At 37.5% G+C, this 26,650-nt stretch overlaps 1 protein-coding gene across 9 annotated transcripts in view; it reads left to right on the forward strand.

The window, feature by feature from the left end:
- Positions 1 to 26,650, forward strand: part of CADPS2 (calcium dependent secretion activator 2) — a 490,835-nt gene that overhangs the window by 321,912 nt on the left and 142,273 nt on the right. For all 9 annotated transcript variants that reach the window (XM_024757764.1, XM_024757759.1, XM_024757761.1 and 6 more), the window contains exons 12-13: positions 5,148 to 5,284; positions 7,571 to 7,758. In XM_024757764.1, the coding sequence (XP_024613532.1) occupies positions 5,148 to 5,284; positions 7,571 to 7,758 (325 nt within the window). The remainder of the gene's footprint in view (positions 1 to 5,147; positions 5,285 to 7,570; positions 7,759 to 26,650) is intronic.

Consider the following 26,650-nt stretch of genomic DNA (forward strand, 5'->3'; position numbering starts at 1 on the left):
AAAAAAAAAAAAAAAAAAAAAAAAAGAAAAGCTCATTTTTAAATCCAAGCATACCAAATGGTTAGGGATAGTCAGATCAAAATAATAAATTTATGAAATCTAACTTATTAGGATACAACCTTATTATCTTTTAAAAAGTATATATAATAGTGTGTATTTATAGATTTATCCGGTAAGTGTATCTATTCTACATCCATATTTCTTTGACTTTCACGGTCTACAGAAATTCTAAGGAAAAGGGTAAATTGGAGTGAGGTTGGGGGAGTACTGTTGAGATTTTCTGCTTCAGTCTGCCTCTTGCCAGATGGATGACGTTGTTTAAACTGTCCTTCTTTGCTGTCCCCAAACAAAATACTGTGCAAGCATCTTTTTCTTTTTTTCATTTTCCTCTCACACATATAATGTGTATGTTACATAATACAATACAACACAGTACTAGTTGACTTTCAATAATAAATCAATGTCAAAAATGAACCAGATGGGGCTTCCCTGGTGGCGCAGTGGTTGAGAATCTGCCTGCCAATGCAGGGGACACGGGTTCGAGCCCTGGTCTGGGAAGATCCCACATGCCACGGAGCGACTGGACCCGTGAGCCACAACTACTGAGCCTGTGTGTCTGGAGCCTGTGCTCCGCAACAAGAGAGGCCACGACAGTGAGAGGCCCGTGCACGGCGATGAAGAGTGGCCCCCGCTCGCCGCAACTATTAACTTCTTTTCAATTTTAGCCAAACTTTTAAAAAATTCTTAAATCAGACTGTAAACTTATTTAACTTTATAAGTTAATTCTCCTGATTGATCTAATAAGTTAAATTTCACCCTTCATCAGTAAAGTATATCCTACTTTATATTGAATATATTATTTCAAATAAATGTTGAATATCTGTGTACTTTGCCTATGATTATAGGTCTGTATGTGTTGATTAAGATTGTCATCATATACAAGTATTATTTATTTGTTATTTGCTGCAGAAAGTAAGATGTGTAAATCCATACATACATTTTTAATCATTTAACCAAAACAAGCTAAGAAATTATTTGGGTCAATAATAGAGGCATGAACAGACCCCTCATGAATATATCTACCAACCTTTATTGTTAGGTCTTCAGCATAAACCATATGTACGTGAACATACCAACAAGATAATTTACATAAAATTTTAAAACATTAAACTTTTCCTATTGAAGTCTATATGGGTGCTCTAAAAAGAGAAGTGGTACTTCTCTGTGCCACTTTTAACTTGCTGTAAATTTGCAAGCTCAGTGAGAGTTGGTGCTAAAAGGAAAGTCTAATTGGGGTGGGTAGTGGTAAATGCAGCTACAGGCAAACTCCTAAACATAGGGTAATTTTAAAACAAGTTATTGTATTTCAAAGGTTCATTTGCTGCTTAGTTGAGCTCAAGATTTTGCAGAGAAGACAGGCTCTTAGCTAGCAGCACCGTCTTCTTAGTCCTTTTGGTACTGGAGTCCCAGGCCTGGGACCAAGCACCTGAGTGGTCTCAGAAGGCTGATAAATGGCCTCCTCTTCTACGGTGCCGTCCTGTTCTTGCCCCTTCCTCCAACTCTCTTTTTCTTCCCCTTTCCCTTTTATATCCCTCATCTCTCACACCACCAGGAACAGCAAGAAAAAAAAAAAGAAAGAAAGAAAGAAAGGGGAGGGAAGGGAAGGAAAGAAAAGGAAAGGTAAGGAAAGAAAAGAAAAAAACATGCAGCATCCTTAGAATTAGTTGCAAAAGAAAGAGAAACATTTCAGTTAATTTTTACCCTTCTCACATTCTGGTTTCTGACTTAGGTGCCCTTCCTGGGATTTGGGTTCCTGAGCACATAGGAGCTGGCTGTGGTCAATGCCCACCAAATAGCCCTCCCAGCACAGTGGGACCTGCCAGTTTGCTAGTAGATCTCACATGGTTTTCTATGCTAGCTATTTTCAAGTCGTTGTTAACTGTTTAAATTGATACTGTGAACCTGCTAATTATTCTTTTCTCTTGACTTCCAATAGCTATTACCCTAATGAAAAACTTAAATTTTCAGGTCCCATTTGAATAAAGCCTCTATAATTTCTTAAATCTATAGCCAATAGTAATCCTTCTCAATTTGGGTTTTATTCCACCCACTTTTACCACACCTGGTGAGAGTACTACCTAAAGACGCTGGAGCATGTATCCAACTGTTACCATAGAAACTCTCCACCAGTACCCTCATTTATCATGTCCAACATCTGTACTTAGTCCACAGGTTAATCATCACAATATATGACAGTTTTACAGTACATTGTTTTAGCTCTTATCTTGTTGGTTTCTTTCGATAATTTCCTTATATTGTTTCAGAAGACAAACTGAACTGAGGTAAGTTGTCATTGAACATTTGATTAGTGCCATGAATAATTTTCCATTTAAGACTCATCACCATAATTCTGTGTTATGGTGAACATGAATTGAAGATGATCGAGTATAACTCAGTTTTAAAGCAAGTCTCCAAGCCTTGGATTTGGTTATGTAATTGATTGAAAGCATGTTTTCCATTTGACCCAGATGATAACTCTGTTACCCTCACAGTTAATAAAGACATGTAAAAAAAATAATAAAATAAAGACATGTTATGCCAAGAGAAAACTTTATGAAAATATTCTTTTATAAAAATAAGACACTAGCTATTTTAATGATAATTATTTTCCTATTTTACTTTAGTTCATGAAGGGATTTTAAAATGAAAGGTTTCCCACACAGGGAGATCAAAACTGTTGCCTTTCTAATTTATTTTTATTCATAAATTCATGGAAACTAATGGTAAAATAGTGCATGGTGAAGTTTATTTACATAAAATATTTTGAATTGTGCTGATCAGATGGCATAGAAAGTACATTTCACTTTCATAGAATTTACAGCCCTGAAGAGATTGTAGGTTGTTGTTGCTGTTTTTAATAAAAATTTTAGTAGGTTTGTTTGCCTGTATGTTTTTTCACCGTCAATGTACATTCTATGTTTGTGACTTAAATTGCTATCATAAATATTATTTTTATCAGTAATACTGTTTGCTAGAAAAGTACTTTTCCTTTTATGGGTGTGATTTTAAAGGTTTCTCACATTAAATAATATATGGTTTTGAGTTATATTTCATAAGAAAGATAATTCATAAAGTACCTTTATTTTTGAAAATATGATTTAATTATGGGAATGAACTATAGACTCAGTTTTTTTCAGAAACTTGTGTATCTTATTTAAAGACTGTATACCCATTATTTTAAAATAAGAATTTGCTTTTACAAACCTTTATAGTAAAAGAAGAATTATGGATATTTTTCTCTGAAGTTTATCACATATCCTTTTCTCAACACATAAACCATTAATGGGTGTTATTTTTAACTTCTTGTTATGACCTTCTCTGGTGAAAGAAATAATGAATAAAATTCAGCAGATGTTTTATAAAACTAGTAATTTAATTTCATAAAGGTGATACTAAAAGATCTTTTTACTCAAATGAAGAGATGAAGATTCTAAGATAAATTCTTTAAAATACAAAATCTTCTGATTTTATAATATGTATGCCTTGCATTTTTCAATATTCTTCCTCCACATTTGATATTATTTCACATTATCATATACTTAACTTTATATTAAAAGACTATCAGACATAAGAATAAAATACAGGAGAAGTTGGATTATCTCATTTCTCAGTTCAGGAAAAGCAGTTTAGCTTAGTGTTCATGCAACTAACACTAATTACCACATGTAATGTATTTAATCATTCAGATAAGTAATTACTAAATGCAAAAGAATACATACGCTACTTTCTTCACGGACCATAACTGTATCCCTTACATCATTGATGAATGGCCATTCATTCCTTGCTTGCTGCATTCACCTCTTGATATCTGTCACTGATGTGAGATATAAATTAGTTTGTGTATCTTTTCTTTTTCCATGTGATTCTGAAGACCCTTCAGCTTGAATTATATAGTTCTTCCGTCCACAAATATGGCTGAAAGTTGAACTTGACATGGATCAATATGATCTGGGCTAAATATCTAAATGTGACTGATTATGTTAGCATCATGTCCACAGATCAATATTGAGTTTTATTATGAGCCTGACTCTATAATTGGGTTTAATCAATAAGCTTTTGTCTCCTTTCCTTTGCAGTTTTAGGGTTGGACCATATAGGTTTTTAAAAACTGCATTTAGCTTACATTTAGGGCTCTGCTTCTTGTGATGACCAGTAATGAGATCTATCTGTGAATTTTAAGGAACAATGGAGCCTCAGCTCTACCACTGTGAGGAGAGCCCACTTTTATCTTGATAACTGATTGCTTGCCCAATATGCGCGACATCTCTAACAGAGCTAATGTAGTAACACCCCAGCACTCCTTTCGGGTGATGTGTGGCGCTCTCTCTCTCTCCTTAGTAAATAACTCACATTGAAGACGTTGACAAAACATACCATTAATGAAAGCAATCATAAAAGCTTGCCTTTTGATAAACCCGCAGGGTCTATAGGCGTTGAAAGATGCAATCTGTAAAGAACAATAAATTTGGGCCTTTGATTGAAGTGCCATTTGGGACATTATGCTTTGTCTGCATATTTGCACAAACGTGATGCTCCCTTTTTCATGTCTCTTAAACTTGAAGCCTGAGAGCATTCATTGCCATTTCTACATTAAAGTTGGTCCCATTAAAAGCTTCCTACAAAAAAAAGACTGGAAGTGATCCAGCTGAAGCTAGTATGTTCATTTCTGCCCTAGTTTGCCATTTGGAAAGCAGACTTCTAGCCATCGTTGTCGGTTTTTTTTTTTTATAAATAGGCCTGGGTTCTTTTCCAGGCAGTTCCTTCAGTAAATGTATACTTCAAATGCATCAAGTTTTCTTAAATTAGGGGGAAAAAAGATGATTTCTGTGATGGATATTTGAAGTGGCTTTGAATGTGAATAGAATTTCCTCATTCCAAATGATTGGCAGATTTTTCCCTGTCATTTTTATTTAGGCTCCAAAAAATGTTGCATTTTATGGTTATATGCTGAATTTGTGGCATCATATTTTATGTAATGGAAAGTAGTCATCTGTTATCATGAGACATACATTTTGTGTTGTTCAAAAACTGCATTTGCCTGTTATTAAACCACAAAAATAAATGTACATGCCTTTCTGAATTTACAGATGCAGACCGTTTTCAGAAACATGGTATGGATGAGTTTATTTCTGCGAATCCCTGCAAGCTTGACCACGCCTTCCTTTTTAGAATACTCCAGAGGCAGACTTTGGATCACAGACTGAACGATTCCTATTCTTGCTTGGTTAGTACAAATCTGTCTATCTCGTCCCCTATAGGTTAGAGTGAAAGATTTTTAAAAGTGAGAAATACTTGTTATGAAGCAGCCTTTTATTATCCCTGACTCATTTAATGACTATAGTTGGAGTTAGGGATAAAGGATTCCAATCGATTGCTTCCCAATTTGAAAATTATACACTTGAGGACCACTGCTGTGCCACTCAATAGACAGGAGAATGGACTCGAACAGACTCTGAACTGTGGTTTCTCAGTCCCTCCAGAGAAGGTGCAATGAAAATAGAAGGCTTTACTAAAGATAGAAAACCTCTGTGATAGAATTTACTAACACCTGTACAGATATTTTAAGGTTTAAATTCTGCTCACCTAATGGTGATACTGTTCATGTCTCTCTTTTGTTCCTAGAAAGACAATCTAAGCGACAGGGAAAAGGAACAGTGCAATAAATAATACGATGACAGGGGCTGTATGTAACAGAGGAAAGCTTTAGTTTCATCTAACGCTCCAAAGATAATTTGAATTTCCTTTAAAAAAAAAAAAAGGCATTAAGTCGAGTAGCTAAACTGCTACTTTGTGTTTAAACCAGCCAAAATTCGGGATACAAAGTATAATTTACATTTAGAAGGAATGCTTGACTCCTTAGAATGTGGGCATTAAACTATAGCCTAAAAATCGTATGTACCTTTAAATCCAAGGATTTTTGTTCATGGCAGTTCCTCTGGAATTTCTCCAGCTGGAATATACCTATTTCTATCACCACTTAGTCTGTTGGCTACTGAGCATGGTAGCTGCATGCAGTAAAGTTACACTCTCTTTAAAATAAGATTTTAGACAGGATGTGCTGTCAGCTCATCAGAGATGTTTCAGTAGACAGGAAGAAATTAAACAATTTATTGCCATGATCACGCTGATGGTTCATTAATTCATTTGTAGACTCTTTTTTAAGTACCTATTATTCAACAAGTAATTGTGTAGCTTAAACCCAATGCAGCCCAAACTTTACAATTGCATGGAGAGTAAAACAAGTCATCACAAAACCCTAATGTATCTTTCTGTGGACAAGCACACATAGACTGATCATCAGTAAGAACACTTTCCTCTTGGGTTCCACTCTGTGGGGTTAGTTCCTGAACTGTCAGAAGTCGTTTTCATTATGTGGATGACCTCACGTGCCATATGAAGTGTGAGGAGAACACTACAGTGTGTCTTCAACTGCACCTAGAGGGTGGGTGTGATTGGAAAGAGTGTTTGAGCGCAAGATGACCCTGGATGTAAATCATGGCTCAGCAGCGGATTTGCACTGTCGTCTTGAGCAATTCACTGATTACCTCTGAACTTTAGTTTCTGTATCTGTAACATGGACTCATAGTAACTACTATGCGTGATGGTTCTAAATATTAAATATATACATAGTATGTCTGGTACAGTGCCTATACTATCACCACAGTAAGTAGTATTCTGGTTTTCTTTTTTCTCCTCTTCCTTTTTAGTTATTTTTTATTGCAGTCTCATCTTTCTGTATTTCTCACTATTCTTTTCCTTCTCTTGCACAATTATGCTGCCCCCTTTGAAAACTCTCCATTCCCCCTTCTTTCTCTTTTTTATCTGAAATTAATCCATATAATCCACTGAAATATTTTATAAACCAGCTCTACCTAACCTGGCCCTCTCTTGTTAGCCAAGCATACACACCCATCCTAACATCTCATTTCAAGAGAACCAGAAACTACTGCTGTAAAACATTAACTTTGTTGTATTGGTCATAGAAAGACAACAGAATGAGAACAATATCCCAAATATTTAAATACCCAAGTAGTACATGTTTACCACTGCTAGACTTACTGAAATTCTCTTAGTTCACTTTCTAAAATGCTTTTGGAAACTAGGCAATTTCAGTTATCAGGTCTGCTTTACCATTCTCTTTTTAATTGATTCATATAGAGATTGAAGTTTTTTGTAATGTCATTCTTTGTGACTGCCAGTTTAGAAGCTGTGAATAAATTTGACTAATTGTGAGTGACAGTGGAGGAGAACAGGTTGCCCATGCCTCACTGTGGCAATAAAGACAGGATGCTTTCACGTTGTCAGTGGCCCAGATCAGTTCCAAAATTGATGACATTCGCTCTTTAGAAAACAATAGGAAACATACTACTAATTTTTAAAATATTGTCAAAAGACACTGTAACGCAGCTTCTGCTTATAATGCCTAAGAGTGCCTACAGAAAAGCAAATCCTGGTACAGAAAAAGAAAAAAAAAATATATATATATATATTTCTGTTCTTCGTTTTGCAGGGGTGGTTTAGCCCTGGCCAAGTCTTTGTGCTGGATGAGTACTGTACCCGTTATGGCGTGAGGGGCTGTTACAGACACCTCTGCTACCTTACAGAACTGATGGAGCATTCAGAAAACGGTGCTGTCATTGACCCAACCCTGCTTCATTACAGCTTTGCGTTCTGCGCCTCTCATGTGCATGGCAACAGGTATTTTTACTTGCAAACACAAGTGAAATGTGGAGGGGTGACTTGGGAAGAGAGAAAAATGCTATTATCACCTAGTTACAGATTTTAAATAGCAAACGCTTCTTGCAAGTGGAAGAAAAAAACCCACAAAGGAAAAATGTACATCAATATGCCGGTGATTTAGGTGGGCTGCACTTTATGTTTCTTTTTGCCATTAAAGCCACTTGAAACAGAGAGAGAGAGAGAGAATCTATGAGATTAGAAGTCGCCTTTTAGTTCTTATGTACCACCTAGTATTAGGGTCTGCCCAGCTTAAGTGTCATCTGTATTTCTGTTGTAATGCATGTGGATGTCTGGGAAGGGTTTGTTGACAGGTTTGTGTATACCTAATGATCCTTGCTTTTCCGCTGTGGAACAAGTGTTCATCAATAAAGCGAGATAAATACTGGGCTTATGTAGAGTCTCCTCCCAGCCCCTTCCCTAATCCACGCTTGAGGAACAAGTATCCCCTTTTAGCACTCTAAGCCAGTGACCTCACCTCTTGTTTTACCAAAAGGGCAAAATATCACCTAATGCAGGCCCCCGCAACGATGCATCTCTGACCTTAAAAATCTCTTCACCTTGCTCCCTCTCTCCTCCCCATCTTGTTCCAGGGAACCTTCGCTAGGTGGGGCTCCTCCCACAAAGGACATGCCCTTTATATGTAACGGGTGTACCTTGCCTCCCCCGTTATCCCATCTCCCTCTCTTTATGTTTCTTTTCTTCCCACAAGCCTAAGCTTCATCTAGCCGCACAAGATAACAGAGTGGTAATACTTGCTAACTAGGTGAGGTAGGGCAAGTTTCTGCATCGAGTTCTGTCTCTATTTCTCCATCTTTAAGAAAGACATAAGATAGTATCTCTCTCAAATCATAAGTTGTGATAGGGTTTAAACGCATTCATGTGTATCAAGCACTTAGAACAGTGCCTGGCTTGTGAGTGGTCAAAAAAATGTGAAGGGATAGTTTACATAGTCTTAAGTACTATTGTCCCGCCAAGCTACCTCTCCATGGTTCTCTTTCTCCTCCCCACCAAACTCCTCTCACCGTTTCCCCCGTTCGGCCCCCAGCTCCGCACTTGCCGGTGAGGCTGCTTGAAATGGATTGCCTTCTCCAGCTCCACCCTCCTTACTCTCATGGGAGAGTTGACGCTGTGGAATATCCAAGTCCCCGTGCTTCTGTAAATGCTTCTCATTTTCCCTGATGCAGCTGTCTCAGCGCTCCTCTTTTTATTTTATTCTATTATCTTCTCTTTTTTTTGCCGTCTCTTTGCTCATAGTTTGTGTTTCTCCAGACCCCAAGTGTGGCATTTTCTCACGTCTGTTCTTGAACTTGCTCTCTTCTGAGAATTTTTTTCTACTTCAGTGAAAAATTCTGTGTTGGTGATCTTGCCACTTTCCACAGCTTCAAGTATGACCTCTCTTCATACAGATAATTCCAACCCAATTATTCTCCTAAGCTACAGATCTCTGTCTACAACTGGCAGCTTGAATCTTCTGCTGATGCCTTAAACTCTCCACATTTAAAACTAAATCCATCATCTCATGAAACCCGCTCCTGTACCTCTCTGAGCTCCTAGCAGAGTGCCTGACAAGAAGTAACACTCAGGCACAAAGTAAGTGTTCAGTAAATACTTGATGAATGAATGAATGACTTTGTTATTTGTATTAATATCACTTCCAGTAATGGCCATTCATCTTTCATTTATCTTTCCCTTTTACCTCCTAGACCCATTTTGTTGCCAGTGTCAATATTCTGTCTTTACAGTACTCCTCAGATTTGTCTTTTAGCATTAACGTTGTGTCTACCCTAATTCTGGCCTTTATTCTTTCTTGCTTATCTACCTTTATTCATCTCTCTACTGCTTTTTCCTCCCCACATTAGTCTAGCAATCACCTTCAAAATTACAGGCTAACTTTTACCATACTCCCTTGCAAAAGCCTTCGGTGATTCTCGTTTCATTAACAAATTAAAAATAAATGACAAGCATTGGGTTTTTCCAATATCATCATGTTCTGTCTACCTCGTTTGAAGTCCCGGTATTCTTCGCTACATAATCTTTACCCCCAGACAACCTGTTTATCCTCCCTGTAAGGTTTCTTTTTTCAAGTTTTTAAACAGTCAGATATCACAAAATTCCTCTAAGAAGACCTCTGTTAACTCAAGCAAACACTACAAACCTTTTACCTGTAGTTATAAACTTTATCATGTATACTTGTATGCACACACACACTCGCACACGTGCACGCCTGCTTCTACTGCACTAGATCATATTTTAAAAGCAAAAACTACTTCTCATTCCCCTATTATCCTCTGTAAACCTTAACACAGTGCCTTGCATATTGTGGGTGTAGAATAAGTACTTGCTGAAGTCCCCACTGCTGCCTTTTCTCATCCTACAATAAAATAAGACCGATCCTAATCTCAGAATCTCTTCAGACTTTCACCTCATTATGGAACTCAGCCTTACTTGGAAATTAGGGGAATGTTACAGAGTTTAGTCACTTTTCCTATTACCCCAAGGTAAACCCTCCACACTCAGCATACTTTGTCGGGGTGGGGGTGGGGGGCTGTTGGGTGAGATGGCAGGGCAGGCAGGGGACCGTGAGAATAACCAGATGGCTAACCTTTGATAGTCAAAGTGAGGGGCTGTTGTACAATAGTAGAAACTGTCTCTTATCTCTCCGGGCACTGTCCTAATTCCTCCTGACCAATGGATATCAAAAGCTTGGCCCCCCAGTGTTAGGCAGCACTCTGAAATGCAAGAGGGTAAGAAGGTTACAGTGGAACAGACAAACCCAGAGAGCCCTGTATGATCAGATTATTTTAGTCATTAACACAGAAAGGTAAAATTAAATTGAAAACATTAAGTGGAAAATTCAGCTTATGTGCCCCCAAAATGTATGTGTTTGAGACACATTTTAATGGAAAGTTACTGAGGCCATTGGGAGCTACTGCCACCACCTGGGAGGCAGCCTGATTTGAACCTGTGGGTTGCCATAGTTACTTCTATTCTGTAAACTATTGTTTTCCTTATGATGGTACACTGTAAAATACAATGTAAGGTATGTTTATACGTTTGTGCATATATTATACTTAATATTACACATTAAATTCATTTTCCAGGTTAAAATATATGCCTGTGAAGGTATCTCTGGGTGGTGCTTTAGAATAGAAATTTGAGTCAGTCTCTGATTCAGCATTTAGGTCATATGTAACTTAAGAAAAAAAGAAAGGAAGGAGTATAGGTTTTAGGGAAATTTGAACCTCAGTTAGGGTAGAAATATTCCAAGATAACCCAAAAGGCATAATGTTTCCTATAATGTTTAGAGTCTAACAGATGTCACTCAGAGACGTCGTGCTGTCTCAATGAAAGAATTAAAAGAGGCAAAAGATCTCTACTTGCATCTTGCCTCTGAAATTTGCAAGCTGACGGGCAAATCACTTAACATTTCTGAAATGGGCATTCTTATATGGAAAAGGGGAAATATTAAAGTGAAGGTCCTGGATGATTATAAAATACTCTTATCAGTATTGATTAGTCATTATTCTAGTATGTTTCCCTTTGTCAGCCAGCCGCAAGCATGTGAATTGTAAGAGGAGGAAAAATGTGAAAAATAGGTAGTTGCTCAGTGGAAATATTTCAGCGTGTAAATAATTATATTCTTAATTTCTTTGCTAATAGAACACTCTGGGTTTTAGCAACCTCCCTCTGTGAAAATAAGCTTCTCTCATCCCTGTCTGTGGCATCTGATATTTATACAGCCTTCCGTTAAAAATACTGTCAATGTCAAGTCTGACTTTTCTACAGTGTTTGCCGTATTCTCTTGTTAAGATCATCTTTCCATCTGTCAAGACACACACTCAAAGAGTTGTTTTGCTCATTACCTGAACCGCCTCTGTCAAAAATTCAAAAGAAAAGAAGACTGCCTTTTGTTATGGATGGACACGAAGGACAGCAGTGCTGTCTGGATCTGAACCGTTTCCAGGAGCCCATCGTGTCACATGGCGCTGAGCGCGCTTAGGCGTGTGCCTTCCCTGCAGACACAGCGTCTCTGAATAGCACTCTGAGTGTTTCAGGAGTAAAAGAATAGAGTTAAACAGAAAAGGTCTGGCTGGTACTAAGACCAAGGAAGAAAGAGAAAAGTGAGTCAAGGACAGAAACCGACCCACTCGTGCAGGATGCTAGCCACGGCTGGCCGTGAAGAACACAGCCCCACACTCAGCGTTAGCGCAGCTCAGGTCTGTCAGCGAGGAGAAAAGAGACTTTCGGAGATGATACCTGTAGGGCAAAGTTCCAGGTTGATGTACATGGTTAGACATCTTGGTTTTGTGAGTCAGGCTGATGGTGGAGAAACTAAAGCAGCAACACAAAATGGCTTTTATGTCACTGTTTAATGTAAGGGATGCAGTGGAGTCGCTGACTCTTGTACGGTCTAGCAGGGCCATCCTAGAGCTGCTACACACCCGGCAAAGACCAGCTCAGCTGTGCGAGCTTTCGAGTACAGGGTACAGGGAGTACAACGTGACTGTAATTTATATGGAAAGTAATCCCTACTTTCTGTGGATTCCAGATCATATCACAGGGTAATAGGCAACCTTCACGGGAATCAGTCAAATCATCATATCACAATACCTCCGTCTTCAGAGATCATAACATTTCCTATCACTTCAGAAATCATACCTATCACTTCAGAAATCATGCCTCAACTTCCTGCCTCTCATTTTGGAGACAAGGTTGCATATTTTGAGTCACATCATAGAAGACTGCATCAAATAGGCTCATCCAGAATTTTCATTACCAGTTCTTAATTCTAGTCTTTGATAAATGACTTAGAGAAATTAAGTCTAGGTATCATACCCATTGTGAATCTAGAGACTCACTTCTGGGACAGGGGAGCAACCAGATCCGATGTCATCGCAAGGTGAAATTTACACGGTGTGGCTAGCCTGACAGATTTTATCCCAGGTGATATGTGTGCAGAGGTGGAAGAGATAAGTTACCAATGAGGGCCTTTTAAATATACACTGAGGAACCGTTTTTGATTCTATCAGAAACTATAGTACAACCCAAATCCGCCTCAATCAAACTTTCAAACAGAAATATCTACCCCTAGTCAAGCTGGAATTCAATACTAAAGGTAATTATGCTCTTTAAAATAAGGCAAAAACAGAAAGTGAACGATGTGGGTAGAGACTGACTAAGTTGGAAATAGCACGGAGCTAGGAGTCAGCACAACTGTCTTCCTGCCGAGATTCCCCCACTTTTGAGCTATTTCATTTGGAGCAGTTGGTCCTGAGCCTCAGTTTCCCAGCCTGTTTCTTGTGAGTAATATCATCGATGCTGCCTACCTGATGAGGTTCCTGAATAGGTCAAATACGACTATGTAAGCACTTTGTAAATGATAAAAATATCACGTAAATATCAAGCAGTGACATTTTACACATGGTATGGTAGTTAAATAAGCTTTGGGGAATTGCTCTGTAAAAGACTGACAGTGCAAAGGTGAGCTTGAGAGTGGTGTTACTGCAGCACAGTTTACACCAGCCTCAGCAGGAAGGTGAGGCTGGAAAAGCATTGAATAGGTGCCTCACTCCAACTACCGCCCATAAGCATTAGAAGGAGCCATGGGGAGGTTCTGGGATCACCCCCCTTCCGTCCCAGCCCCTCGTGTTGCTGGAAAGCATTGTGGGCCTAATGGGGCAGCAGCATAGACACAGCCAGAAGCAAGAGCCAGGTATCCCATCATCCAGAGTAAGGAAGTTGCCAGGCTGCAAGTTGGGGGGAACGGTTACTAAGGTCACCTAGTCAATTTTCTCTCTTTTCCCTCCACACCATTCATGCACAGCAAACAACTCCTGGTTTTTTCTGAAACAATGCACGAAAGAGCCTACTGAAGGTAAATCACTGAAGAAGAGATAAAGCAAAGGGATTTTTTCAGTATGACTTTGAATATAGATCAAGTTAACAATGAACAGAAGCAAGAGCTACTTTTCTGGTACAGCTTTTCTGAAGCTTGGGACCTTTAAAGCCTCTTAGCATCTAAAGTGTGGAAAGGAGTTTGGGGTCTTGCATTGGATCTCCATGTAGTTTTCCAACATACTACAATTTTTAAAGAACACAGTATGTGATGCTGTTGCATAAAAACAATCAAACAAAACCCAAAAGCTGTATATATACATCTGAACCATTTACCATTACTGTTGCCACTCAGTTTGGTACTTTTAGATCTGTGTTGATCTAAACAGGCACAAGATTGGCCTATTATTTTCCCTTCTCATACTGTTTTTGTCAGGATTTGGTATCCAAGGTATTGTAGCCATATAAAATGAGTTGGGGAGCTTTCCCACTTGTTCTGTTCGAGATTTGAAAGGTCTATCAGTAACCCATTTTTAAAACCATCTGGGAGGGCTTCCCTGGTGGCGCAGTGATTGAGAGTCCGCCTGCCAATGCAGGGGAGGAGAGGTACAAACCACTAGGTATAAAATAAACAAGATATAAGTATATAACGTATAACAGCAAGAATATAGCCAATATTTTATAATAACTTTAAATGGAGTATTATCCATAAAAACATCAAATCAGGGGCTTCCCTGGTGGCGCAGTGGTTGAGAGTCCGCCTGCCGATGCAGGGGACGCGGGTTCCAGCCCCGGTCTGGGAGGATCCCACATGCCGCGGAGCGGCTGGGCCCGTGAGCCATGGCCGCTGAGCCTGCGCATCCGGAGCCTGTGCTCCGCGGCGGGAGAGGCCACAACAGTGAGAGGCCCGCGTACTGCAAAAAAAAAAACAAAACAAAACAAAAACATCAAACCACTATATTGTACACCTGGAACTATACATCAATATAAATACATCAATATATTGATGTATATTATGTATTATTGATGCATATGCATACATCAATGATGTATATATTGATGTATCAATATAAATACATCAAATACATCAATATAAATAAAGAAATATTTTTCCTATTCCAAAAAATAAAAGTTACATCAAAAAATAGGAAAACAAAACCATCTGGCCTTAGGGACCTATTTGTGAAAAGATTTTTAACCACTGCATCAGTTTATTTTATAGTTAAAGAACTATCAGGTTTTCCATTTATTTCCTGAGTGAATTTTGTCAGGTTATGATTTTCTGGGAAATAGTGCATTTCAGCAAAGTTTTCGAATGCATTGATATTAAGTTATTCAAATTGTTCTTTTCATACTTTTTTTCCTGCCTATAAATGTCTTCCCTTTACATTCTAATAGTGTTCATTTTTACCTTCTCTCTCTCTTTCCCCGTCAATCCATCTTATCAGAAGTTTGCGAAATTTATTGGTCTTTCCAAAGAAGCAGTTTTTGGCTTTGTTGAACTCTATTGCTTCTGTGTTTTCCATTTCATTAATTTTTTGAAAAAAATAAACTTTTTGATTTTAGAATAATTTTAGATAATACAGAAAAATTACAAAGATGGTACAGAGAGTCTCTGTATTTCAGTTTAGTCTAATGTTACATACATAATAATATCATACATTCCTACAGCACATTTGTCAAAACTAGAAGACCAATATTAGCACATTACTTTTTCTTTTTTTGGCTGTGTTGGGTCTTCATTTCTGTGCGAGGGCTTTCTCCAGTTGTGGCAAGCGGTGGGGGGCCACTCTTCATGGTGGTGCGCGGGCCTCTCACTATCGTGGCCTCTCTTGTTGCGGAGCACAGGCTCCAGATGTGCAGGCTCAGTAGTTGTGGCTCACGGGCCCAGCAGCTCCGCAGCATGTGGGATCCTCCCAGACCAGGGCTCGAACCTGTGTCCCCTGCATTAGCAGGCGGACTCTCAACCACTGCGCCGCCAGGGAAGCCCGGCACATTACTCTTAACTAACCACGAGGGCTTATTTGGATTTTACCAGTCCATTGGGGTATTTTGTTGTTTCTTTGTTTTTAATGTCCTTTTTTCTTTTCCAAGGTCCAACTCAGGATACCACATTACATTCAGTCCTCAAGTCTCTTCTGATCTGTGGCAGTTTCTCGGTCTCTCATCCTTGTTTTTCATGACCTTGACAGTTTAGAGGAGTACTGGCCAAATATTTTGTCAAAGGTCCCTCAGTTTGGGTTTCGCACATGGTATCTACAAGACACAGCTGGTCATGGTAACCTTGATCACTTAGTTAAGGTAGTGTTTGCCAGCTTTCTCCACTGTAAAGATATTGTTTTGCTGTCTCCAGTGCTATTTTTTGGATGTAGGTCACTAAGTCCAACTCATACTCAAGAAGAGAGGGGAATTAAACCCTACTTCCTGGAGGGAGGACTAGCTACATATAGTAAATTGGAATTCTTCTGCAGTGAAGGTTCGTCTCTTGTCCCCTGTGTATTTAGTCAACCACTTGTTTATATCAATATGGATTCATGTATAGTTACTTTATACTTTGGGTTATAATCCAATACTTCTTTGTTTTGTTGCTCAAATTGTTCCAGCTTTAGCCGTTGAGAGCTCTTTTGACAGACTCCCTTTGGTGTTTTTTTTTTTGAGCACTTTCTTACTCTCTGGTACTAAAACATGCTTGTAGTTCATATTGTTTTTTCCCTGCCTCAGCCCTAGAATCAGCCATTTCTCCAAAGATCCCTGATACCTTTTCTTAGAGAATGGTATATAGAAACCAAGATCAGGATGATGGATATGCTCATTGCTATTGGGATGCCATTGCTTCCAGGCCCTGTGAGTGGACACAGTTGGTGATATGTATGTGTGTATGTATACTAACCCATGAGTTCATACTACTGTCTCCGCCTCTAGTCCAATACCACAAAGCTCATATTAGCCACCCTCTCTTGCTTATTTGTAACTTCTCTCTTGAACAGTGAGAAATCTGGCTTCCACCATCCCATCCATTTACTTATTTGTTCAACCCCAGTATACATGTAAAGCAGTTTCAGAATTTGCCAACTAGAGTACACTGTGTACAGGGCCTTTAGTTATTGGCCTTAGAGTTTCCAATCAAAAATGTTTTCTGGGCTTCCCTGATGGCGCAGTGGTTGAGAGTCCCCCTGCCGATGCAGGGAACACGGGTTCGTGCCCCCGTCTGGGAAGATCCCACATGCCGCAGAGCGGCTGGGCCCGTGAGCCATGGCCGCTGAGCCTGCGCGTCCGGAGCCTGTGCTCCGCAATGGGAGAGGTCACAACAGTGAGAGGCGCGCGTACGGCAAAAAAAAAAAAAAAAAAAAAAAAATGTTTTCCAAAGTTCAATATGACACCTTCTTTTCTCCCCCCACTCTATTTAATGAGGTTATGTCATACAATACAGTTAGAGCCACGCACAATATGCATTCCATCCTGGGATCCCTCAGCGTCCTAGTTGATAGAGAAATTTTTTTTTCTTCTTTAAGCTTGTATACAGTAAAGTTCACTCTGTTTGCTACACAGTTCTTATAGTTCTGTGGGTTTGGACAAATGCATAGAGTCATATATTCACCACCCTAGTGCTAGTTCTTTCACCCTAAAAGTTCCCCTGTGTGCCCCCTTTTGTAGTCAACCGTTTCATTACACTTAGTCTTTGATTTTATTATTCCATCCTTCTACTTTCTTGGATTATTTTTTCTACCGTCCTAAATTAGCTGTTTAACTCATTACTAGTCATCTTTTCTTCTTTTCTAAAATAAGTATTTAAGGTTAAATTTCCACTAAGTACTGCTTTTGCTACATATATGCATTTTGATAGTGTATTTGATTCAAAGTCACTCTAAGTAATTCTAACTTTCCATTATAATTTCTTCTTAGACACAGGATTGTTTATAAGTATATTTTAGAATTTCTAGGAAAGTGAATTTTTTTTTGGTTATATTCTTGAAAATTGATTTCTAACTTAATTTCTTTGTGTTCAGAGAATGTAATCTGTATGATACTGATTCTTCATAACTTGAGACTTCTTTATGTCCAGTTATGTGTTAAATATTGTAAATGTTTCATATCATTTGAAAAAATATGTACATTCTGTAGCTTGGTAGGGCAAGCAGGAGTTTTGTGGTTCAAATCTTCTAAACTCTTACTGGTTTTTTGTCTGCTTGATCTGTGGGGTTATGACCAAGGTGAATGGAAAGCTGCCACTGCAGTGGTGTTTTCTTCCTCTACTTCTGCAAATTTTTGCTTTTGAGACTGTTTCTTAGATGTATTCAAGTTTAAAAATTATTAAATATTCCTGGTGAATGGAAATTATTATTATGATTTAGTGACCCTTTTCATAATTAATAATGCATTTTACATTAAAGTTTATTTAGATGGTTATTAGCGTAGCCTTCTTTTGGCATTTGTCTGATATATGTTTATTCTTACTTTTAATCTTTCTGTATTCTTGTGTCTTATAAATAGCATACTAGAAGGGTGAGCTGTGACAAAACTAGAGAGAGGCATGGACATATATACACTACCAAACATAAGGTAGATAGCTAGTGGGAAGCAGCCGCAGCCGCATAGCACAGGGAGATCAGCTCAGTGCTTTGTGACCGCCTGGAGGGGTGGGATAGGGAGGGTGGGAGGGAGGGAGAGGCAAGAAGGAAGAGATATGAGAACATGTGTATATGTATAACTGATTCACTTTGTTATAAAGCAGAAACTAACACACCATTGTAAAGCAATTGTACCCCAATAAAGATGTTTAAAAAATAAATAAATAGCACACTAGATTCTGATTTAATTATCCAATATAACAATTTCTGTTTTTTAATTAGTTTAGTCCATTTACAATTTATCATGTGTATTGATATAAGTAAATTCATTTCTACCATTTTATTTTGGACTCTTTTTGGCTCATGTCTCTAAGCTTTTTGTTTCTTTCTTGCCTCCTTCTTGTTTCACCCAATGTATTTTCTTTTTTTCTCCTCATTTACATTTTTCACCTTTTGAAGATTTTATCATGTATGTGACTAAAATTTTAAATCTTATGCTAATCAGCAAACTTTCCCCTCCTTCTGCCAAGTGCAGAGACCTTAGAACATTTCCCTCCAGTCACCCGCTTCCTGGCTTACATGCTTATGTTATCTGGTATTTTAACTGTATCCTTATTTGTTTTCTAATCTTACACATTAGACATTATTTTTATTATCTTATACACAATACTTGCTTCAATTTAGAAATTACTTTTTTCCTAAAGTATATTCTTTGGAATTTCATACAGTGGAATACCTATAGATAATGAATTTTGGAATTTCTTTGTTTCATTCACATTTTTGAAAGAAAATTTTGCTTGTTATACATTCTACGCTGACAGTTATTTTCTCTCAGAACTTTGCAGATAGTACTCCATTTTCTTCTGACTTCCTGGGTTAAGAAGGCTTCATTGCCATTCTTTTGAGGGAGATTTGATTTAATAGTTTTAGGATTATTTTGTTCTTTTGTGGATTCACTGTTCAGTGTGGATTTCTTTTTAAATAATTCTGTTTGGGAATTTTGTGGCTTTCTGATCGATGTGCGCTGATATTGGGTAAGTGCAAATTTCTTTGAATTTACCTTGATTGGGATATGAAGATCCATGTTTGTCATCAGTTCTGGAATATTGTAATCTCTTTAAATATTGTCTCTCCTCCAATCTTGCTCTCTCAAACTCCAATTACCCATATATTAGGCATTTTATCTTCTATATCTCTTAATGTCTCTAAAACATAGCCTATCTACTTATTTCTCCAGCTGCATTCTATATAATATTTTTAGTTCTGTCTTCTACTTCAGGACTCAGCAGACTTTTTCTGTAAAGGGCTAGACAGTAAACATAATAAATATTTTGTACTTTGTGGGCTATATGGTCTGTCACAACTACTTGACTCTTACTGTATAGCAAAAGCAGCCGAATGGGCAGTATGTAAATGAATGAGTGTGGCTTGTTTTCTAATACAATTTGATTCACAAAGACAGGTGGTAGACTATCATTTGCTGGCCCTTGCTCTACTTCCACATTTCTCTCTTCAGCTATGACACCTGCTTTTTAACCTACTCATTGAATTGTTAATTTCAATTATTAAATTGTTTTAGTTCTAGAAATTCTCTTAGGCTCTTTTTTAAATCCATTTGGTAATTTCTGAGTAGCTCTCATTGCTTTCTTGGCTTTTATTTCCTTTTCTGTTTCCTTAGACCTTTTATAATTAGTTATTTTGTATTCTGATCATTGCAATAACTAAAATTTCTAGGTGTTTATATAGATCCATTGTTTCTGCTGATGTTTTTGCCATGGTCAACCATTTGCTTATTCTGCTAGCAATTTTTGTAGTAAGCACGTATACTTGGATTAATCTGTGGAAATTCTACAAGGCCAGGGTTGAGAATGCTTGCTTCCCAAAAGGATTTGCTCTTGCTTTTACTTGGTGATAGGAGGTGCTACTGGAGCTGTTTTATTTTCCCTCTTGGAGGTTCCTCGATTGCACAAGTGGTACCCAGTTTAATGAGGTCAGGCAAGTAGTGCATATTCTCAAGAAAGACCCTTTTCACTCAGTCTATAGATGTTGTACAGACAGATTTCCTTGTTTGTTCTCCTTTGCAAGGATATTGATTTTCTAGCCCATCCTTTCACTGATAGTATAGCCCATTCAAGCGTCCCATTTTTTGCACGCATCTCAAGTTTAGCTGCCCATGCAGATTAGGTCTCTGAGCCCGTGGTGCATTCCCTTGAAGAGCACAGCTACAGAACCTCCTTGGAACCGACATTTGCCCTTAAGGCAGCCCTGGTGTTCACATGCACCCCTACTTTGATTTCAGCTCCTAATTCATTTTTATTTTCCTGCTCCTGGGAGAATTTTTTACTTTCTTATAAGTACAACATAACATTTAACTGTATTTGCTATAATTTATTCAGTGTTTAGGAGTTTTGTAGTGAAGAGGGACTTTTGGAGTATCACATCAGTCTACTATAATAGGAGCAGAAATCACATGATAAAACTTGCATTTTGAGAAAAACATTTGGACATCTCAAAGGAGAACCTCCTGGGACTCTCTCCCTAACCCCTCTGCTTCAAGTGCCCCCTGGTTAACTGCTGCTCATCCACTGCATCTCAGCTTTAATATTCCCAAACTGAATCCTTACCTGAAATTCAAACTACATCAGAGCTTTGTACTTTTGCCCTTCTTAAATGTAATGTACACTTACTCTCTAATTTTTCTTTTTTATGCCTTTCCCTATTATAAATTCTATTAGGGAAGGAGTCATTTCTGTTGTGCTTATATTGTATCCCCAGGACCTGGCCAGTACTCGATAAATATTTGTTGAGTAAGTAAATGAATGACATTGGACCATATGTTTACAAATTTTATAGGTGACATGTTGGGGCACTTCATAAATAGATCTCACAATTACATGTTCTTCATGAGTTAAACTCCGTGAGTTTTATGGCCCGTGGAAAGACCCCATGTAACCAGCAAGATTGTGCCATTTTACAACATAGAAATTAATAAATTGAAACAATGAAATACCCTTTTATATATAAAATTGAAAATGATTATAACACATGATAAAGACCACAGTTGATGAGGTTAGAGGGAAATTAATAATTTCATACACTGTGGGTCAGAGTATAAGCTGGTAAGTGCTTTCTTAAGAAGCAGTTTTGTGATATGTATCAAATGCCTGAAAGTGTCATCTCATTTGTCTTAGCTCAGGCTACCATAACAAAATACCATAGACTAGGTGGGTTAAACAACAGAAATTTATGTTCTAACAGTTCTGGAGACTAGAAGTCTGGGCGCCAGTGTGGTTGGGCTTTGAGGATGACTCTTTTCCTAGCTTGTAGATGACTCCCCTCTCTCTGTGTTCTTACAGAAGAGAGAGAGAAAGATCTCACTCTTCCTCTTCTAACAAAGCCACCAATCCTATCAGATTGGTGTCCTAGCCCTATGACCCCATTCCACCTTAAGTACTTCCTAAAAGCCCTGTCTCCAAACACAGTAATATTGGGGGTTGGGACTTCAACATATGAACTTTTAGGGAAATACAGTTTGATCCATAGTACCATTTAACCTAACAATATACTTTCAGGAATTTATCCCAAGGAAACAATCAGAGATGGGTTAAAAATATTTAGTGTAAGATTGGTTATCACAGCAGTGTTTATGGTAGGAAAACAATGGAAAAAGTCTCAATTTCTACTAATAGAATATTGGATTAATATATTATGGTGCTAAAGACTGTCATACAGAGTGAAGTTAGTCAGAGTCACTCTATATGATACCGTATAATATCGCTTATATGTGGAATCTAGAAAAATGGTACAGATGAACTTATTTGCAAAGCAGAAATAGAGACACAGATGTAGAGAACAAACATATGGATACCAAGGGGGGAAGTGGGGGGTGGGATGAGCTGGGAGATTGGGATTGACATATATACACTACTATGTATAAAATAGTTAACTAATGAGAACCTACTGTATAGCACAAGGAACTCTACTCAGGGCTCTGTGGTGACGTAAAATGGGAAGGAAATCCAAAAAAGAGGGGATATATGTATACGTATATATACTGTATACTGACTCACTTTGCTGTACAGCAGAAACTAACGTAGCATTGTAAAGCAGCTATACTCCAATATAAATTTTTTAAAAAATACATGGTACATCCATATAATGAAATATCATTCTTCCATTAAAAAGCATATATTAGAATATTTAAATGATTTGAGAAAATGTTTATACTTCATTAAAAGAATCAAATTATACATTAGAATGTGCAATATATGTATAGATTTATAGAAAGAAGGCTGGGTTATATTTACAAAATGGTATTACCAGTTATTTCTGATTGGGGCATTTAAGAAAACTTTTGTCTTTGTATTTTTTCTGAATTCTCCTCCCAAATTATGATGTGTATATAGTTCTTTAATTTTTTAAAAAAGTTATTTTAAAAAATAATATTAGGCAGAGATGATACTTATATCAGAGAACACTATCAACCTTAATTCTCTTTATTTTTAAACTCCTCTTGATATTTTATTTTTCTTGAGTTCTAGAATTTTGTGCAGTATTTTAGTTGGTTCCGGGAGAGGACAGTTATGAGACACCTTGATACCTGACCTTGACCTGTCTGTCCATCATTACTTCACCACAAAAACTAAGTCACAAGATCACGTATCTTCATAGTGTCAGATTCCTGCCTTTTTTTTTTTTTTGTAGAAGTATCTAAAACCTCCATAGAAAATAGAATACAGATGGAAATTCAAATATGGAAAGGATCAGGAGGGAGGAGGGTTTGGAAAAAGAGAATATGATTTTTAAATTTCATTTCCAAGATATTTTCTCCTAGAAAATCTGTTTCTTCTATTTCAATGAATGTATAGGGGTAGAATTAATTTCTTCTTCTGTATATTTGAAAATTTTAGGGGAAGTAAAAGGACACTGATTATATATGACCATCCAAATGATACATCATTTTGTTTGAAACAATAGGAGGTGTTATAGATTTGAGAACAAAAATGAGAGATTATTGTTTTCTCCCTCATCTTCCACCATTTCTTATTTTCTTGTGTCCTGTGTCTTCCTCTGTTTTTTTTTTTTTTATTCTGTTCACAAATGGATATTGGTGGGAAATACATGAAGTGCAAAGTGACTTTTACCTGCTGTGCTGTAGGCAGAATTGACAATTCAGAAATACCACCCTCTAGTTGTCTCCCGCCTTCTCACTCTATGGAGGAAGCTAAGATGTCATACATTCCTCATCAGAGAGGGCAGGTGAAAAGAAGCCTATAAGAAACTCAAAAGCACCATGAACTTTCTCATTTGCCCACTCATTGCTTGCAAAATATCTTTTACCACAAACCACCAAACTTCCAGGACAAGCAAACCTACCTGAGGAGTTTGGGGAGGGAGGGAGTATGAGGCAGGAAGGTAAAGGAAATCTCATCAATTTACAGGACTTTTCTATATGTTAACTCCTGGTGTATTTATTCAACCCACAAACTTCCCAAGCACTCTGTTCCAGGTGGTATGTCCACTCCTAGAGATTATAAAGCAAAGGGCACATTTATCCTTCGAGTATCTAGAAGCTGTCCCACTGATAAAAGTGATTAAGAAAATAACCATAGAAGATGTTATAGTTTTCATTGAGTAATAGAACAAATGCTCATCAGCACTAAATAGTGCTTTTTAAGTGGGAATTGTAGGGAGATACCATGACTAAACAATTCTTGGATGTGCTATTAAAACAAGTTAAACCCATTTCTTTACTGTCAGCCTTCTCAGACCTCACTGTTGCACTAAGAACCTCCAACAAGGTCTCATGATTCGTGGTGTTCAAAATAAAAAAACAGATACATGGGGTGTTTCACCCTTTTTGTTGGAGTGTGTCACAGAACCATTACTCCTTAAAGTATGTTGGCAGCCAGTAAATCGTCTTTACCTAAATTCACCCAGATGAAATGGATGTTAAACATGCCAGAATTAGTCTGTATTAGTCTTATGGGCCTCTGAAATGTAAGTTACTGAAAAACACATGAACTGTCTACTGTCGAGCCAAGGAAAGTGAAGTTACTGGGTTCGTCCACATCAGAACATTTAGGCATATTCCCCTCCTTGATATTTTCTCTTCTGCTCAAATACCCAACTCTGCAACCCAGTTGTGTACTCTTCTCCTCAGACCTTTCTTGAAATACAGTGAAATCGTCATTTCCCTTCATGGAAACTGTTCTCTGAACTACCCCAAAAGCCATCAGAGATCAGAGGAAATGGATGGGTAATACTGTGCATCCCTCTTGTTCCGGAGTTGTCTTTTCAGAACAGCTTCCTCACTTTAGAGCTTATGTTGTACTCATTACAGAAGGAATTGGTAATCATGACAAGATGTCACATGTACAGAAAGGATTCTGTTTGCTTTAAAATACCTAATATGCCAGATTGATGAATAACACAAATTATAAAATCCCTTAGTTCATGGAGGAATTGAGTAAAATTAATTTGTACAGGCCTTAATATGTATAGGAACTACTTTTTGGAGGAATCCGCCTTTCAGAAAAGGTGTTCTCTATGTGTGTGGGTGTGTGTATGTGCACACATGTGATGGTTTCTGTGAAAACAGAATATGACCCATAGGCAGATGTAAGATCAGTCTATTCAGTATGAATCAGTGGCAGAAAGTTGTGTTGTATGATCCTATTTGTTAAGAATCTTTCAAGTATAATTAACATAGACACAACTGCATGTGGTGTTCAATTGCTTATTATGTAATACTGGAAGGAAGTTCTGTGTCATAGCTCGTTTGACAGTATCTATAACTAAAAGAAGTGTACCTGCTTTATAACTTGTTCATGTCTTAAATTAATTTCACAGAACACTCTATTTTTATTAAAATCATGTAACTTCTGTAACTACAGGCCTCAGGAAAAAATGAAAATGTTAACTCTTGGTACATGAATATACACTTCCTCCCCACTGGAACCGCTTTAATGTAATAATATAATAATATAGGAATAGAGTTAAACCCCAGTTAACATTGAAATCAGAAAACTGGTCTTCTTTGTTAGAATTTTAAATAACCACATTTTAACATCATCTTTTTATCAATGTCAAAGAGGCATCATTATTTTTGCTTTTACTATCTCAGGAAAACTATTCTTGAGATTAAAACCAGTTCATTTCATTAATAATTAAAATGGCAGGTAAACACTAAAAATTTTCTGCTAAGTGTAAATACATGCTAATTTTTTGTTAGAGATCTTTTTACCCAGAATTCTTAACTATAATTCCTGCTCTAGCTTGCTTTTCAAAAAATTTTCTATTTTACCTACTGTTATATAATAAAAATTTTCCAAATAATTCATGCCATATTAATACTAATAAGTAATAATATTATGTGATATTACTAGTTCATGAATTCTTATAATCGTATATAACTGATACTTTTTATTCTATATAGCACTCATTCATTTCTTTAGCATTTATATATTGAATACTAACTGTATGCCAGCTACTGTTCTATGCACTAGGAGTACAGCACAAAGAGACAGACAATAAACAAATAAATATATCACAGGTTGGATGATGGCAGTATATACAACGGCAAGTAATAAACAGGCCTGTGGAAGTGGGAGATAACACGCTTACACCAGGTGGTTAGAGATAACCTCGCTCATCCTGAGTCATGTCGGTAGAGATAAGAAGCAGGTGACCATAAACATTGTGAAATGTTTTGTTCTAGTTCTGAGAAAAATGCCAGTGGTAGTTTGATAGAGATTGCATTGAATCTGTAGATTGCTTTGGGTAGTAGAGTCATTTTCACAATGTGGATTCTTCCAATCCAAGAACATGGTATATCTCTCCATCTATTTGTATCATCTTTAATTTCTTTCATCAGTATCTTATAATTTTCTACATACAGGCCTTTTGTCTCCTTAGGTAGGTTTATTCCTAGATATTCTATTCTTTTTGTTGCAATGGTAAATGGGAGTGTTTTCTTGATTTCACTTTCAGATTTTTCATCATTAGTGTATAGGAATGCCAGAGATTTCTGTGCATTAATTTTGTATCCTGCTACTTTACCAAATTCATTGATTAGCTCTAGTAGTTTTCTGGTAGCATCTTTAGGATTCTCTATGTATAGTATCATGTCATCTGCAAACAGTGACAGCTTTACTTCTTCTTTTCCGATTTGGATTCCTTTTCTTCCTTTTTCTTCTCTGATTGCTGTGGCTAAAACTTCCAAAACTATGTTGAATAAGAGTGGTGAGAGTTGGCAACCTTGTCTCCTTCCTGATCTTAGTGGAAATGGTTTCAGTTTTTCACCATTGAGGACGATGTTGGCTGTGGGTTTGTCATATATGGCCTTTATTATGTTGAGGTAAGTTCCCTCTATGCCTACTTTCTGTAGGGTTTTTTATAATAAATGGGTGCTGAATTTTGTCGAAAGCTTTCTCTGCATCTATTGA

Source organism: Neophocaena asiaeorientalis, unplaced genomic scaffold, assembly GCF_003031525.2.
Source record: "Neophocaena asiaeorientalis asiaeorientalis breed wild unplaced genomic scaffold, Neophocaena_asiaeorientalis_V1.1 scaffold116, whole genome shotgun sequence".
Lineage (NCBI taxonomy): Eukaryota > Metazoa > Chordata > Mammalia > Artiodactyla > Phocoenidae > Neophocaena > Neophocaena asiaeorientalis.